General features: G+C 35.2%; 1 protein-coding gene across 4 annotated transcripts in view; it reads left to right on the top strand.

Moving 5' to 3' along the window:
* The window catches only part of LOC150083232 (protein hu-li tai shao-like), a 346406-nt gene that overhangs the window by 149694 nt on the left and 178089 nt on the right, over nt 1-18623 (top strand). For all 4 annotated transcript variants that reach the window (XM_090377923.1, XM_090377924.1, XM_090377922.1 and 1 more), the window contains exon 6: nt 9977-10075. In XM_090377923.1, coding sequence (XP_090234049.1) covers nt 9977-10075 — 99 coding nt within the window. The remainder of the gene's footprint in view (nt 1-9976; nt 10076-18623) is intronic.

Genomic DNA, 18623 nt, shown 5'->3' with positions numbered 1-18623 from the left:
TACAATGGATAAAAGGATGGTTAAGTGGGAGAAGACAGAGGGTGATAATCAATGGGTGCTGCTCTTCGTGGACTAATGTTATTAGTGGAGTCCGACAGGGTTCGGTGTTAGGTCCACTGTTGTTTTGTATATTTATCAATGATATTGATGAAGGTATATCAGGCTTAATGTCGAAGTTTGCATATGATACAAATGTTGGCAGGGTTGTTAATGACAGTAATGGCAGTGTGCTACTGCAACAGGATCTAGATAATTTGGGCAGATGGGCTAAGAAGTGGCAACTGAAGTTTAACCTTGACAAATGCAAAGTACTGCATATGTGTAGAAGTAACCCAGAGAAACGTACCAACTGTGTGGTACTACGCTTAAGGCTTAAGGTGGTAGAAAATGAAAAAGACCTGGGAGTAATTGTGCAGTCAGATATGAAGTTTTCTGAGCAATGCAGACAGGCTGCCAGGGCAGGTCATGGGGTTTTGTCAATGATATATAGGAATTTTGCTAGCAGGGAGAAGGAGGTGATTGTCCCTCTGTATAAGGCAATGGCCAGGCCATGCCTTGAGTACTGCGTACAGGTCTGGAGCCCTCATTTTAGGAAGGATGTAGATTTACTTGAGCGTGTACAGAGAAGGGCAACAAGATTGGTGACGGGAATGAAGGGATCGTCTTACCAAGAGAGGCTTTAGTTCTGCAAATTGCAGTGGCTGGAGACTAGGCACCTGCGCGGTGATCTGATTGAGGTGTATAAGGCCTTGAATGGGTTGAGCACGCTGAATTCTGATGGGATCCTTCCACTTGTTCAGATTACGAAACTAAGGGGGCATAAATTCAAATCAAGAAAAGACAGATGTAGAATAGATGTGCGGAAATTTGTCTTTAGCCAGCGGGTGGTTAATTGCTGGAACAAACTTCCATCTATCGTTGTGGAAGTTGATAGGTTGAATAAATTTAAGGAGGAACTGGACAGGCATTTGGAGGGAATGGTGCGTTTTTTTTTTTTGTTTTTTTTTGCTGATGCTGCATAAGCTCATACACTTGCTTTCTTGCATCACATGCCACTATTACTACTATATTAGTGTAGTTAATTTTTGAGCTGTTTATATATATATGTACACACACTTGACCTCAATTTAAAAAAAAAAAAAAAAACTAGCTGACAGTATTCTTATATAATAATTTTAAAAAAATTCCATAATACTAATCACAGACAATGTTCTTTTCTTATGAAAGCCCCAATGACATTAGAACTTATATCACTCAGTACTGTGTGCAGGTTGAGGGCTGGGAAGACACTTGTTGATGTTAGACTTGTATTTTCAAATTGTCTCCACTGAATTAGGCTTTTGTCCCAGTCTGATTGCATTTACCATGATTTAAATATTCACAATAAAGCAAAGGAATGCTAAGAAGCCAGGATTCCCTTGCCATCATCTTCTGTCAGCCTGTTAAACATGTCAGACATCAGTAGAGCTCATCTGAACCTCCAGTGAAGATATTATTATTATTATCATCATTAGCCATATGGTGCAAGGAAGCCTGAGGCTTATGCTGCACCAGCCAAAAAATATATATATTTTCTGAATGAGAGAGAGAGAGAGAGAGAGAGAGAGAGAGAGAGAGAGAGAGAGAGAGAGAGAGAAAATCACCAAGAAAAAGAAGAATGATGATCTAGCATTCTTCTTTTTCTTGGTGATTTTCTCTCTCTCTCTCTCTCTCTCTCATTCAGAAAATATATATATTTTTTGGATGGTGCAGCATAAGCCTCAGGCTTACTTGCACCGTATGGCTAATGATGATGATAATAATAATAATATCTTCACTGGAGGTTCAGATGAGCTCTTCTGATATCTGACATATTCAAGAACTGTTCAGGCTGAATAAACTTTGGTCAGTTTCCACTGTAACACAGAAAAATTTCCTCTTTTACTCCATATTGTTCGTTTGTAACTGTTGGTAAAATACAGTATTACCTCATCTAATGTTTATTTCCCAGTGCAGCTCAAACAAATTACACATAGCTTTCCTACAAAAATGCTTATACCACAACGTTATTCCCAAATTTGGCCGCATTTTTCCCAAAAATAACTGTAAAAATATCCACATATCATACACTGCACGTCCATCGCGATCATACGTGAAGAACGTATGATATGATTGCGATGGACCAACTATGATTCTTTCTCAAAAGAGACATGCCACCGCACGCATGGATTGAATATATTAACCACAACAATATACATATCAATGCCACCATCCAACATATAGCACAAAAACACACCAAAAAATAGAACACACTCACATCCAACCCCCCCCCCAATCTCCACCATCAACCTTTCTTCAAAATCCTTCACCCCTTTCGAACTCTCCTGTCTAGAATTTGGTTCCAATTTTGCCATTAAAGAACAACACTATCCAATAAAAGATTGCATAATTGAACTCCAGTCCAAGCTTGACCAACATCCCGATAAGTGGTGTCTTATACACCAGTCTAACAGGATAATAAATTCTAAACTCGCATCTCTCCCTAACATAAAAAACAACAACTCTCGGATTTACAAAGACTAAGCAAAACCCCAAATATCATCATCCAAAAAGCTGACAAAGGAGACAGGATCGTTATCCTGGACAAGAACACCTACACAGAAAAAATGGAATTAATTTTAGCTGACCAATGACAGCAACCACAACATTACAAAACTCAAAAATAAACTTGACACAATTCTTAGAAAACTCAGACAACAAAGAAATCAACCTCTTTACATTACAACAGATAGGTATTTGCAACAACATTCTGCCCCACATGTTCGGAATAACCAAGTTACACAAACCTGGCCACGCACTAAGACCTATCGTTTCTTTTAGTAGATCAGCTTTTGCTAATTTATCCACCTTCCTTGTCAAAATTATATCCCTACTCACTCGATTCTCTACATTCAGAATCAGTAATACCAACCAAGCCTTCCAAAAAATCAGTAACACCACTATATCCGACAGAGACGTATTATCTTCTTTTGACGTCATATCCCTATACATTAATGTTCAATTCCTTTCACTCTACAAGCATTACGTGTACTTCTAACAGCTGATGACACTTTAACGAAATGTACCTCTCTTTCAGTTGACCACATCCTTGAACTCACCACTCTTTTACTAGACGCTAGATAGTTTAGATTTAATAATAAAATTTATCGACAAACATTCGGCTTACCAATGGGTTTAGGCATTTCTGTCCCCCTTTGTGAAATTTATCTCGCCACTATTGAAAATCAAATTTTACAACCTTTCCTTTCTGAAATTAAATTATACATACGCTATGCCGACAATATCCTAATAATAGGCAACAGATCAACCATAGACAATCTCTTTTTAAAGTTCAATACAATACATGATAGGCTAAACCTTACCCTTGAAATCGGAACGAACAACCAGATTAATTTTCATAATCTTACTGTTTATACAACAGGCATAAATTTAAATACAAAGATTTTTAGGAAAAACACACACACACACACACCGGTAAATATCTACATTTCACTTCCCATCATCCCCTTAGTACCAAAAAAGCTGTCCTACACAACCAAATCTACAACGCTATCAAATTCAGCCCCTCACAAAACTATCTACACAATGAACTTCAATACCTTACTGATGGCTTCATAGCCAGAAGCTACCCCCTCTCAACTCATCCAACATATAGTATCCACCGTTAAAAACAGTATTAATAACCCCACCAGACACAGTAACAAGACAAACACTCGCAGCACAATTCCAGCGTATGTTCAAAGATACTGATATCTCCCTCACTTTTTCCTCTTACAATAAACTAGGTTCCCTATTTAATTGTTATAAAGATACACACAAATATCCCACCAACGATCTCAATAATATAATATATCTCATAAAGTGCCAACCAAACTGCTACACCTGTTACATCAGCAGCACTACCACCAAATTCGGTTCCTCCACAACTTCCAATACCCGTGCATACTACCATTTCAACAGTTTCAGGACAAGTCAATCCTGCACTGAGTTAACAATCCACACTCAAACCCACAACCACACCCTCCTTGTTGACTCTGCCATCACCATTATTAAACTTAGATCAAGCTACAGAATTCTTCGGTATGAAGCCCTTACCATTGAATGATACCGATACCATTCCGATCTCAATATTATTAATGCTAAACTTCCCTTCAACCTCTCGCGGCTAAAGTTCCCACTCGTCAAAAAGAGCATCACGAGAGTATAGATAAACTTTAAATACAACATGCTCACTTCTCTCCCATTTGCCAACTGATGACGTTTTATTCAACGAAAGTCCCTCGTAACGACTATTGGCATCACCGGTCTTCTTTTTATCACTTGCATCCTTTAACCTCTTTACGATAACCAAGGATTGGAGATCTGCCCTTCTATTTCCTTGCGCTCATTTTAAAATCTGTTTAAAATATTTTCACCCCATTCTCCGCTTTAGCTCTTTTTAATGCACCTTCCAACCTAAATTTAGCCACCATCTACCAATAAATTTATTGCAGATTTATACAAGGTGAGTACCATTTTTTAAGCACTTGCTATTCATTTTTAGTCATTCTAGCAACTTTAGTTACTGTATTTCTTTTGAGTTTAATGGACAATTGGATTTAGTGGACAGGCCTTAACCTCATATAGTCAGTTAAAATAGTGTTTTGCTTTAATTTTGTGGTGCATGGTTGTATTGACTAGAAGAAACAATTCCAGTAACAAATCTCATTTTGAGGTCATTTGATAATTTAAGAATGGAGTTCTGTGATAACCCAAAACTGATCAGGTCACGAATTTAGAAGGAAATAGTTGTTTTATGAATAAGATTTTGTTTTTACAGTGCTTAGAGTTGTGCAGACTAGTAAAAAAATAAATCTTAATTTATGCCTTTTTAGAATTTTTTGAATGTGAGGTTCTATGATAATCAGAAGTGGTTGCTTTAATTATTAAATATAAAATAGCTGTTTGGTTTATGTATGAGTTATTTCTGTTTTAATAATTTAAAACTGAAAAAAAAAAAAAAAAAAATCTTTCAAGGTTGTATTGTAAAAACTGATTGTTCCTATTTGGAACAAAGGGATGCATCACCCACTCGCTCTAAGCTACAGTTGATTGTTACATATGATTTGAAATATCTCTGTTTTTTTTTTTTTTACCTGGTTAGGTGAAGATGGTAATGAGCCAAATTATGGCAATATCACTGTGTGTATGTGTTGATACTGTATACAGCAAAGCCAATCAGTGTAATGATGAGTATGACTGTATAATGTATAGTTGGGTTGTTTGTGTAGTTTCTGTTGAGTGATGAGCCTCTTAATCCAGTGAGGTGCAGAATAATCACCTCACTTGTTATCATCCCTATCCCATGGAGCAGGCCATCAACTATCATCATTCTGAGCATTTTGAATGCTGATAAAGTAATCCCACCATACTGTCCATAACAGCAAGGTTAAAAAAAAAAAAAAAAAACCATATTCAGCATTATTACAGTCTATATCCTAGTAATCTAGATAAGACAAACTGGTTCCCAAAAAACCTTGAAGAGTTTATCTTTGGTTAAAAGAGGTATCGAGAAATTTACTTCAGTTGAAATATACATTTATAATTTACAGCTTAGCCTATATACAGTAAACCCCGCTATTCGCGGGGATTACATTTCTGAGAAATGTCATGGATACCAAAAACGCGAATACTGAGTTATGACTCCCATAATAATAAAGGGGTTCCATTCCAAAGTATGAAATATAAAAGAAAAACTAGTCTAAAATTTTGTCTATGTATGTATTATATGTACCTTCATAATATGACTATGTACATAGACAGTACATAGTGAAATGCAAGCATATGGCATCGAAATGAAAATAAGAAACAATTTAATATTAAATGTAATATTTATTAGAAATTTCAAACATAGACAGTACATAGTGAAATGCAAGCATATGGCATCGAAATGAAAATAAGAAACAATTTAATAGTAAATGTAATATTTATTAGAAATTTCAAACCAGCGCCTTTGCTAGCAAAAAACCTTATCCCGCCAGTGCTATTACCACTTTTGCTAAAGTGTTGATAAAGGAGTTTTGCCTTTTCACGAATGATGAGTGAACTTAACAGAATTTTATTTTGAGTTCGGTCTTCTATCCACAGATTTAAAGCTTTTTCCATTTTTTCTAATTTAACATCAGAGTTACAGAGCAAATTTTTGAAGCAATTTGCGCATTTTCACAGACACTACGGCGGATTTTTTCTTCCGATTTTTTGATTGATCGTACTGTTGACTCATTGATTTTATGTTTTGCCACTGAAGAGACACTATCACCATTAGAAATTTTGTCTGATAACTCAATTCTATTCGCTAATGTCATCACCTTCTTTGATATTTTCACATTTCCCTTGTTATTCTTAGCCATATTTTTGTACGTGTTAGAAAGAACTTGTCCACAATAAAGTCACTTTCTTCTGTTAACACACTCGAAAAAGTCTGTTTTACACTGCAAAATGGTAGATTTATCATTTTTGTAAGCATATCAATTTATAAATTGATAAATTTATTCATTTTATAAGCATATAAATTAAAAGCAAATGAAAAACCTTCCATGACAAGCACATAACACATACTGAACAAGGATTAGCGAGAAACATCCACACTCGCGATTTTGTCACCCCCCCCAACTGAGCACTGTTTTGACTGGGAAAGATAATTTTAACCACGCCCATGTTTTTTTATGGGGGAAAGTATTCACGGCGCTTTAAAATTCAGATTTTTTTATGTTTCATTTTATATTAAATCAGCAATCGCGAAACTGCGAATACAGATACCGCGAACAGCCTGGGTTTACTGTATTTGGTACATTTTACATAGAATTAAAAGATTAGCTGTTTGCAGCATACCTCTGCCCGCCCAGAAGGAATTTCAACAATGAAGGGTGCTTTGTGTTCACCATTGAGATACAGTAATACCCCGACTTACGCGAACTCGGAGTTACGCGGTTCTTGATTTTTTCGTTTGGCAACGCTGCCGCCCACTATCTTCAAGGTCGTTTTTCATATGTTATCGATATACGGTGCAACGGCGTAGAATGAGAGCGAAAGTTGAACAAAATTCAACTTTGCTGCTTTTATGTTTTTTATATCAGTGAAGGGAAAAACACATTTCACCATAATAACGTAAAAACCAACACAATTCCAGCTATCGGTATAATCGCAAATGCAATTAGATCGAGTTTACTACCAGTTTATAACAGATTTCACTAGCAGAAACGCAACTGGATTTTTATTGTTTTATGGGAGTAACCCCTAGAAATGTGTGGTGTTAATAGTGTATCTCTGCCTTTATGGTGTTGTTTATTCAGTTGCTACATGCGGGCAGCTTTGTTTATGTGTATCAAGCGTGCCTCCTCGTTTTGTAATTGCGCTTTATTCCCTAAAAATGAATAAAATACTTAATTAAAAGGTGTGAAAAGGAAGCGTCCTGGTGAAGACACTGCAGATTCAGAGAGAAAAAGAAAAGCAATTATCGATAAACAGAGGCGGACTGGGTCAAAAATTCTTACCCGGGAAAATTTATAGTGGCCTCATACTATGGTTTATGGCCAAAGTCACACTGGCCCCGGTAAGGCTTATGGCCAGTCCGCCTCTGTCTATAGAGAAAAAATATGAAATTGTAAAACGCTTTGAGCGAAATGAAAGACCATGTGATATTGCACGTGCTACAGACCTAAATGAAGCAACGGCGAAAAGCACATGACAATTACAAACTCGACAGGTTGAAAATTGTAAAGGGCTCAATTGTAAAGGCCTTAAAAATTTTAGAAAACATAGACTCCAACGAAGAACGCGTTATAGCTACAAAGCAAGGAATAAAAAAATTATTAGCTTGCTACGAAGAAATTCTGCGTGAAAAAATGAAGGCGCGTCAGACGAATTTGTTAGATTTTATGAAGCCATCGACATCGAAATAACTTTTTAACGTAAGTCATTTGTTTTTTTTAATACATATTTTGTATTAAACTGTATAAAGAACTGCAATTTTATTAATATTTTTCTTCTAAACTAGTGTTTTTGTTAGTCCCTGGTCCCAATTAAGCAAAATTTATACCTATTTATATGCAAAGTTGTACCCCGACTTACGCGAATTCGACTTACGCGATTTTCGTCGGACCCACCTATCGCGTAACTTCGGGGTATTACTGTACTTAGAACTTGTTCTGTGTGGACCTTCCTGCACTTTATCTGTCATTTTCATTTATTTCAATATGTTTAGTGTCTTTATGACGAATTTCAAAGAGGATCTTTGAAACTTTTTTCCTAGCCACTTTTTTATATATATAATATATTCTGTAAATTGAATATTTCCACTTGTTTATTGTCACTTTTTATAAACTAATATAATAGTCTTTGAAGAGACAGTGGTTAAGCTGCATTTCAGCATATAAAAGTGATTATTTTAGTGGCAGAAATTAAAAATTTGTCCCCCCCCCCCCCCCAAGTTGCCATCTGGCCTAGTGTGACATTGAGCAAACATAACAAACCAGCCATTGAGTTCCTTATAGTGGTGGATTTGGTGGTATGGTAATTTACCACATGAGTACCATTGCTGTTAGGTGATAACTGGAATCTTTTGCACTGCATAGAAATGTGGACTCAACCCCTTTGGTGATATGTCTGGAGACATTTCTGGGCTGTATTTAAAGTGGTTCTTATTATTGCTGATGATAGCACACAAAATCATTGCATTTGTTTTTTAAATTCATTATTACATTATTTATATGTAAAATATAAAAAATATTTTCTTTAATTAAAAATAAAACAATTTTTGCATTTTCAGAAACACTACAAAAAAAAAAAAAAAAAAAAATGAATTTTAAGTTGCCACCAAAGGGGTTAAGCATTAAAATATAAATAGCAAAAATGATTGGATGTTCAGAACCCTATAATGAAAATAATAAAACAATGTCAAATTAACAAGGAAACAGATTAGCTAAAATTTTAAAAAATCAAGTTGCTCTTTATATGGTCAAGTGGAGTATGAAACTTAATTGTATTTATAGCAATTGATATAATAGCACACTCAGTTAACACTGGGTCATACATTTTTTGTATACCAGCTATGAATGCTGCCTTAGGACCACAGCCAGTACCAACCAAAAATGCTTTGGAAGTAGTATATAAAAATATTGCCAATTTGAGCTTACCCAAGTGCATGTTCATTTTGTGGACTTAATGTTATTAATATTTTCAATCAATTAATTACTGTGTAGTGGATCTAGGTGGATTAATGTACTCTTTTAACCTTCTAACAGATCACATCACATGTTGCTGTTTTTTTTTTTTTTCAAACTTTGGGTGCCAAGATAATTTCCATATAACTTGTAACTGTTTTGATTTTATATTTCTCTGTACATTAGTACATAAAAATATACCAGCATGGTAGAATTTTACATATAACTCAGATGCAGAGGAATGTAACATTTAGGATGTTTGAGGATTTTCCTAGGTATGCTTTAGTTTATTACTGAGCTGAGCTATCAGCTGTGATAGGTTGTTCCTGAGAACCCTTAGCAGACAAGTATGTCCAAGCTGCTTGGTATGTTTATAACCTGGCAATGTTAGGGCATTTGTTCTTGAAGCATTACAGGAGCTTGATCTTTTGATTATTTGGGGTAATGAGTTTTGCGAAAAGTTAGGAAATGTTCAGAATGGCTAATATCTTAACATTTTGAAAATAACAGAATGAAAGGGATGAAAATTGAATGAATGATGTGAAGGCAGCATATTTTTTTATCTGCTGAAGAAAATGTTGCTCAGAAATAGTCCATACCATTACTGCATTCTTGAAGTATTCTAAGCAATAAATAAATTAAAGGTTGTTTCTTCAGTGGTAAATAAAGTAATAATACTTCTTTTTATAGTACTGGTTTTGAAAAATAATATAAAGTTATGAAATCTATTTTTATAGATTTTAGTGTTGAGAAATCGAGGAATTCTGACATGTGGAGAATCTGTTGAAGAAGCTGTATTCTTATTGCACAATGTAGTTGCAGCTTGTGAAACTCAGGTGAGAATTTAGTTATTTTAGATATTTCATTCTTATATTACAGGAGGGAGAGAGAGATTTGAATAAAGGCTAAAATTAAATTATAGTATAATATAGGTATTAAACCCAAGAATGGTTTGCCATAAAGAAAAACTTTTATTCTGTGTTTTTCATTTTGTGCACACATTTTTAATGCGTGCAGTATGGCCCAGGGATGATACACTCTCTCAGTTATTTTCAAAGAAAATAAATATGCAGGATGGCAATCCCTCTGACTCGCATTGACGATAGTCTAGAAATAAGAGCCAAAACATCTCTTCATTTATGAATTAATTAGTAAATGCACCTTCCTTATCAGTCACAGTTGTAAGAGACCAGTGAGAGATGAGTTATGTTGTTATTATTTGGTTTTTAGGAGCATAGCAACTAAGGCCATATTGCTCCAGGATATGCGATGGTCATTCCCTGACCTTTCTGCATCCTCCGTATTTGGTGGGCACAGGCTCGAACCCCGGTCTAATCAAGAAGCATGTGCTACGCACTGCTGCTCCTGCCCACATGGCTACGGAGGTGCCTTGAGAGATGAGTACAGAGACACTGTCATAAATGTAACGCATCAATGAATGACAAATGTTGAAATGTAATGATCAGTTTGTCATCCATCAACCAGTTTTGACCATTCATGACATTTTCTTTGTACTCGTCCTTCACTGGACTCTTACAACTGTGATTGACAAGGAAGCTGTGTTTGGACTTATTTCTAGACTATCGGCAGTGTGAGTTAAGGGGTTGTCATACTATGCATTTATTTGCTTGAAAATAAATCTTCAATGTTAGTTTTAAGTTCTTTTATTAATCTTTACTGCTTTCTAAGTTGGCATACTATATATTTATTTATTTATCATCCTTGGCCTGTACTGTATGCATTTCATTTGAAATGAAAAACCTGCAGGATATTTTTTTAATGGCTAACTGAACAATAACAGCAAACTGTTCTCTGGAGTTTATTATGGCCATGTTCATTAAATATAGTTAAATAAGAATAAATTCACAGAACTTTTAAAAATTACATTTTACTATTACTTTTGTAATAAGAAAATGTCAGGAAGGACTATTGTAATGGCAAGATGGAGAAGGGGTCTAAAGGACTGATTCTCCATCAATCTGCATTGAATTTAATTTTGTAAAATTCAACATTTCTGAGGAGGATGGTCTTTAATAGTATCTTTCTTGAAGCATTCATAATCAGCTGACATTAAAGAGACAATTCAGAATCCAAAAAAATCCTAGTTAAGCAGTTTTTGAAAGCACACTGTCCTGGTAAATAATTCTGTGACTGTATTTTAATATAAATGGTGTATGTTGTTGATGAAATTAAATTTCTAATTTGATGTGGACTTTAAAATATGCTCCTTTTTTCAAAAGTCAGATGTATGCCATCAGGATCATTGGATTTTTTTCACATGAAAAATAGAGTGAAATATTGTGAGACCTCCATATTTTGTATATAAGGAATATATGGAAAAAATCTGTATGATGAATAGTTATTATTAGTTGTTTGATAGTATGAATTGTTATAATTTTGATATGAAACAAATTTCTCTGCATTTCTTGATCCTGTGCCAGGGATGGCAAATAGGTTTTAAGTGGCACGTCAAAAATATTGGCAGGTGTGTTAAATGGAAGATTATTTTCATAACTGTAAAAAAAAAAAAAAAAAAAAAACCCTTAATATTTAAAACTTATTTTCTTATTTTACTACTGCAGGTGGAAGTATAATGCAGCAAGCTCTATCATTTTGTTATATAAAATTTTGTAAAATAATAAGAGGAGTTTACCTCAATATAGTACGTAGAACACTTCCGTATGATACTCTCCAGAAATTAAAACGAAAAAAATCGAAAACTTAGAGTAAAAAAATAAGTAATTAAAAATCAATTTAAGACAATTAAAAATTAAAAAGAATCTAACAAAAATATTCAAAATGATTTTCCTTCCTGAAGCTAACAACGCTTTTCGACCATATGTTGTGATCACAGGAATGAAAATTACCGAATGGGGTTGAACCTGAAACTTAAATAGTGGTTATTTGTCTTTATGCATGTGCGTAAAGGTCCACACATCAGAGATCAAATATGGCCTCCGAACATTAACAGAATTCTCGTGTAATGTAATTTCTACGGTTTCTGCAATTAATAGTTGTATAATTACGTTGAACATTAAGTATTTTGGACTCGTTAAATAAAAAAAGTATGTTTTTCGTTAATGGCATGAAAGGCTAATTCTGACACTGCTGAATGAGAAGCACGAACTGAGGCTTCATGTTGATTTACACGAATATTCAGAGTGGTGCCTCCGTAGTCAGGTGGGAAGGAGCAGCAGTGTGTAGCACACACTTCTTGATTAGACCGGGGTTCGAGACTGTCACCACCAAATACGGAGGATGCAGAAAGGTCAGGGAATGACCATCGCGTTGAACCTTGGTAAGATGAGTTGCAATCACCGCAAGAAATGTTGTATACCAGATCATTAATTTGTGTTGCGAATGCAGAAAGAACTGAGTGATTGTTCAGTATAGTGTGTAATTTCCGTATTGGCCTGGCCACAATTTTAAATTCGGTATCTTTAAAGAATCTATTAAGCTGTTTGTGCCACTATTCAACATGTGGGACAGAAATAAAGTATTTTTTGATATTACTATTGTTTTTTTTTTTTTTTTTTTTTTAAATTTGTTGGCGCATCGACTTCTGTGGCACCATAATACACCTCCCAAGGTTTTTGCAGTACTCTAATCCAAGCCCGAGGCGGGATTCGAACCCGTGACCTTTGGGTTGCTAGGCAGGCACTTTACCCACCGGCTAGTCCGGTCGGCTTACTATTGTTGGTTGGTGTAGTATTTTGTATCCTATCCTTAGCCTGTACCCTAATTCGGTTTATTGTGGCAAGGGGATAACCCCTGTTTAAGAACCTGCTAGTTAATATTTATATTTCTGAACCCAAAGCAGATTCCGTCGTTGAATATTTATAGGCATTTATAAATTGATTAAAGATAATCGATCTTTTGTAGGTGAACGGGTGATAGCTATTATAATGTAGAAGCATACCAGTGTTTGTAGGTTTTCGATAGATGTTAAATTGGATTTTATTTGCGTTCCGAGTAAGCGTGAAATTTATAAAGTTTAATGACTTTGTATCCGTATCCTCCCTTTCCAGTGTAAATTTGAGTCTAGAATGAATATTATTAAACGAATGTAAAATGTCTTGGATAGTACTACTATCAGTAATAACTAGAACATCGTCTAAATACCTCCCATAGTATGTGATATGGGGTCAAAAAGGTGTCAAATATACATGCTCACTCGTTGAGAGATAGAACTCTGACATTAAGCCGCTCAGGCTCAAAGCCATTGGTAATCCAAAAATTTGTTTGTACACCTTGTCTCGAAAGGTGATATAGTTGGCCTCAACTAACAGTTTAAGTGAAAATTTTCTTTAATAGGTAGCTTCATATAATTAATCGGTATCGAGCTTTTATTTAACATATCCCAAATAATATCTAATGTGTATTCAACGTTTACATTCGTATATAACAAGGTAACATCTAGTGAGAATAAATTGTCATTGTTGCCAAGTGTACAGTCTAAGATTATTAAATAATGTATCGTAGTTCTTAATCCCAAATTGTATTACATGTCTAAAGGGTTTTATAATGCTATATACATGTGTGGCTGAGGATGAAAATGCTGAATTCCTATAGGAAACAATAGGTCGAATAGGAAATCCAGTCATGTAATTTTACCTGACCAAAAAGTGCAGGAATATTGTATGTTCTGGCCTTCAATTCCTTTAACTGGGCCATAGTAATGTAGTTTTTTCGATATGTGGTTAATGTTTCATTGTATTGATTGACCAAATTGGTAAACAGTGCCGGGTCTACTTCAAGATAAGCGGAGGTATCTGAAACAACTGAATCTAACTTATTAATATAATCAGGTTTATCTAGTATTACCACTGTATCTCCTTTATCTGCCCTCTGTATAATAATATCCTTATTTCCCCGAAGTTCTTGTAAAGCTGAACTGTCATGTGTATTCAATTTAGGAAGTCTCGTTTCTTTTATGTTATTCACTACTTGGTTAACTTGTTGAATAAGTAAATCTTTTTGTGGAACATTACGAAGTCCAAATTCAGTATCAATTACACATTGTTTTTTAGGTAGTTTTCGAGGTGGTAAATTATAATTTAATCCGTTGGATAAAAGTGAAATCTGGTCCTGCAATAACGTACACGAGGAAAGATTTGTAACCTGTTGATATGTCGGTTCATTGAATACTGAGTGGCGGGGGGTGTTCATGAACTAGCTGACATATTCTGTGGTAGTACATTGTGTGTCTGTGGGGGGTTGTCCCCCAACTCGTATGTACTTGGTTGCAAGCCTGCGACATTGTGTTAGAATTCGCATGAAGGTGTCTTGACCTGTCCGATAATTTTTGCAATTTATTAACGTGTCTTTTTTTTTTATTTCTGAGACCTGTGCTTCCCGTTGCAAATCTATGGAGGTCTTCAATACAGACCAGTCATTAGGATGTAGATAATTTTTTAATTTATCGCGAAGTTTCCTAACCTGGGAAAGGTATTTTTGTTTATTCGAATATCGAGATTTTAAGGCAAGCTTAACAATATTACGCGATGTGGTCAGTGTTAGTTGTTTTATGCCTGAAATTTTTTGATTTAAATTAACCCTGGCAAACTTCGGAATGATGTTGTTTTGAAGGCAATATTTTAGAAAAGAAATATGGTAACTTTGGGCCGAATATCTTAGCGTTGATTTAATGTAATTTTTCACCAAGCCATTCAAAAAATCTCCCATAATTGTGTGTATCAATAGGTTACACCTGGAGAGACAGGAAGTGAATGAAATAGTCAATAAGAGTTTTTAAAAAATGAATTAGATAGTATGAATCAGAGCTGTAATACGTTCTACGCTGATATTTATATTTTTAAAATAATAAGAGGAGTTTACCTCAATATAGATTCTTTTTGTGTTAAATTTATTTGAATTGTGTTAAATTGGTTTTTAATTATTTATTTTTTACTCGAATGTAAGTTTGACTTTTTCGTTTTAATTTCTGGAGAGTATCATACGGAAGTGTTCTACGTACTATATTGAGGTAAACTCCTCTTATTATTTTACAAATATTAATATCAACCTAGAACGTATTGAATATTACTGCTCTGATTAATGCTGTCTAGTTATATAAAGCTATATTTGTCTGCTATATTAATTGAAAACAGACATCTTTTGTATCCTTATTTAATTATTCTTTGATTTTAAAAAATGAGGATGCGAAATTATATTTTAATTAATATAATGAAAACTGTATATTTGACTTAATTGTTATAACATGCAAATATATTAGCATTAGTAGAGGCATACGATGTAAGAAAGCAAGCTTATGCAGCATCAGCCAAAAAAAAAAAAAAAAAAAACCACTCCCATTTAACCCCTCCCTTCGTTCCAAATACAAGTAACCCTCGTATAACGTGATACCTATACAATGCTGTTTATAAATTGTGGCTACCCTTGTATGACATGGTTGTGGTTTCTATATAACGTGATCTACAAATTGTTGTATTGCTTCTTTTCACACACTTTTACCACGTGACTTAAAAATCAATCTTTATGTTCATTAAATTTGTGTCTGCTCATATAACGGGTGTAGTTTCCAAAACTGAATTTATATAAGGGGAAACACGCAAGTACATACATACATATTGCCTCAGGGGCTCACATCTGGTGAGTATGGGCTTGGCAAACCTAGGGTTCTGAGCTGGATATCATCATTCTTCTCTTTCTTGGTGATTCCCTTCTAATTTTCTCTCTCTCTCCCCCTCCCCCCTCCCTCCCTATTTCTCAGGGTAACATGGGATTTTTTTTTTTTTTTTTTTTTGGCTATTGCAACATGAGCCTCAGGCTTCCTTGCACCATATGGCTAATAATAGTAATAATAATAACAAATAATTTTTTTGTGTAGTGCCAATTTTTTACCTTATAAAGAGTTAATTGTTGCGCAAGTACTTATAAATAGTGAATTTATTCGGAGAATACCCCTTGGCAAATAAATTTATTTTTTATAGTAATGGCCACCAAAACTGCAAAAGAAGGAAAAAAATCCAACATTGAAAAGAAAATTCATTTCTCTCAAAGAAAAAAATTAAAATCTTGGATCGGTTGAAAAATGGAGAAAAACAAGTTGTTGCAAGGACTTTGAATATAAATGAATCAACAATTCGTACAATCAAAAACAAAACGAGCAGAAAATCAGAGATAGTGTTACTGCTGGGTCAACGATAAGTGCAAAGCGTGTTGCTCGTGTATGCGATATTTTAATGAAAATAAAATGGAGAAATCTCTAATGGTTTGGATTGAAGATTGCACTCACAATAAAATGCCTTTGAGTGGAAACCTTATTAAACAGAAAGCCCTCAAAAATGTATCAATATTTAAAAGAACTTGAACAAGATTTTTCAGAAGAAAGTCTCGGCATGAATTTTGTGCCAGTAGGGGCTGGTTTGAAAATTTTAAAAAGCGATTTTCTTTGCGTAATCTTCAGCTCCAAGGAGAATCAGCATTAGCAGATGTAGATGCTGCCCGAAAATTCCCAGAAGAACTTTTAAAAATCATTGAAGAAGGTGGATATAGTGCAGACCAGGTATTCAATGGAGTTAAACTGGAAAAAAATTTGGGTTAAACTGGAAAAAAATGCCAAAATGCACATATATCGAAAAATGAAAAGACAGCTCCTGGATTCAAAGTTTCTAAAGACAGAATTACTCTACTGTTTTGTAGTCATGCATCAGGTGATTACATGACAAAACCAATGTAGTAGTAGTAGTGGCATGTGGCGCAAGAAAGCAAGTGTATGAGCTTATGCAGCATCAGCCAAAAAAAAAAAAATCACACCATTCCCTCCAAATGCCTGTCCAGTTTCTCCTTAAATTTATTTAACCTAGCAACTTCCACAACGACAGATGGAAGTTTGTTCCAGCAATTAACCACCCGCTGGCTAAAGGCAAATTTCCGCACATCTATTTTACATCTGTCTTTTCTTAATTTGAATTTATGCCCCCCTAGGTTCGTAATCTGAACAAGTGGAAGGAACCCATCAGAATTCAGTGTGCTCAACCCATTCAAGGCCTTATACACCTCAGTCAGATCACTGCATAGGTGCCTAGTCTCCAGCCACTGCAATTTGCTGAACTTAAGCCTCTCTTTGTAAGAGGATCCTTTCGTTCCCCATCACCAATCTTGTTGCCCTTCTCTGTACAAGTTCAAGCAAATCTACATCCTTCCTAAAATGAGGCCTCCAGACTTGTATGCAATACTCAAGGTGTGGCCTGACCATTGGCTTCTACAAAAGAACAATCACTTCCTTTTCCCTGGTAGCAAAATTCCTGTATATCATTGACAAAACACCATGACCTGCTCTGGCAGCCTGTCTGCATTGCTCAAGAAACTTCATATCTGACTTTACAGATACTCCCAGATCTTTTTCATTTTCTACCACCCTAAGTGCAATACCACACAGTTGGTACATTCCTCTGGGATTACTTCTACCAATATGCCGTACTTTGCATTTGTCAATGTTAAACTTCAGTTCCCACTTCTCAGCCCATCTGCCCAAATTTTCTAGATCCTGTTGCAGTAGCACACTGCCATTACTGTCATTAACAACTCTGCCATCATCTGCAAACTGCAACACTAAGCCTGATATACCTTCATCAATATCATTGATAAATATGTAAAACAACAGTTGGCCCAACACTGAATCCTGTGGGACTTCACTAATAACATTAATCCCCGAAGAGATTTTGCATCCATTGATTATAATCAATGGACGCAAAATTCTTTGAATTTGTTTCCTTTCTTAAAATAGGCAAACTTTACTAATTTTGGGTTGAGTAAAATGAATGACTTCAGAAATTTTTTTATTAGCTCTTGTTTTTGAGATACAGTTCTTTCGCTATTGTCTAAGAATATAGTAATTTCGGTAGTGGTTGGAGTGAAAAGTAATATTAAAACAATCAATTTTGCTCATCGCTTGTATTCCACTTCTGGGTCATCTCTTGTTACTGTCTAACGGTAGTCAGCCAGCATAGAAGTGTTCCACCTACCCTGATATCTTCTTTCCATTTGCTGAAATGTCTTGGTGGAATTCCTCACCATGCTCGTCAATCACTGCACCACAGTTTTCAGGGAAGAGGTCCAGATGAGAGTCGAGAAAATGGATTTTCAATGACACATTGAAACGTAATTGATGATACTTTTCTAGAAGTTTGTTCACAGTCTCAACATAGTTTCCAGCTCTTCGGTTTCCCAGGAAGCCATGCACAACACTTTTAAAGGCTTCCCAAGCTGCATTCTGATTACCCTGGAGGACTCGCTCCACGTTTAGCATTAGTAGAGGCATATGATGCAAGAAAGCAAGCTTATTCAGCATCAGCCAAAAAAAAAAAAAAAAAAAAAACACCACTCCCATTTCACCCCTCCGTTTGCTCGAAATACCTG

Source organism: Mastigoproctus giganteus, chromosome 7 (assembly GCF_048544385.1).
Source record: "Mastigoproctus giganteus isolate SK-2022 chromosome 7, ASM4854438v1, whole genome shotgun sequence".
Taxonomy (NCBI): Eukaryota; Metazoa; Arthropoda; class Arachnida; order Uropygi; family Thelyphonidae; genus Mastigoproctus; species Mastigoproctus giganteus.
The sequence above is the reverse complement of the archived record's forward strand: the minus strand, read 5'-3'. Positions and strand labels throughout refer to the sequence as shown.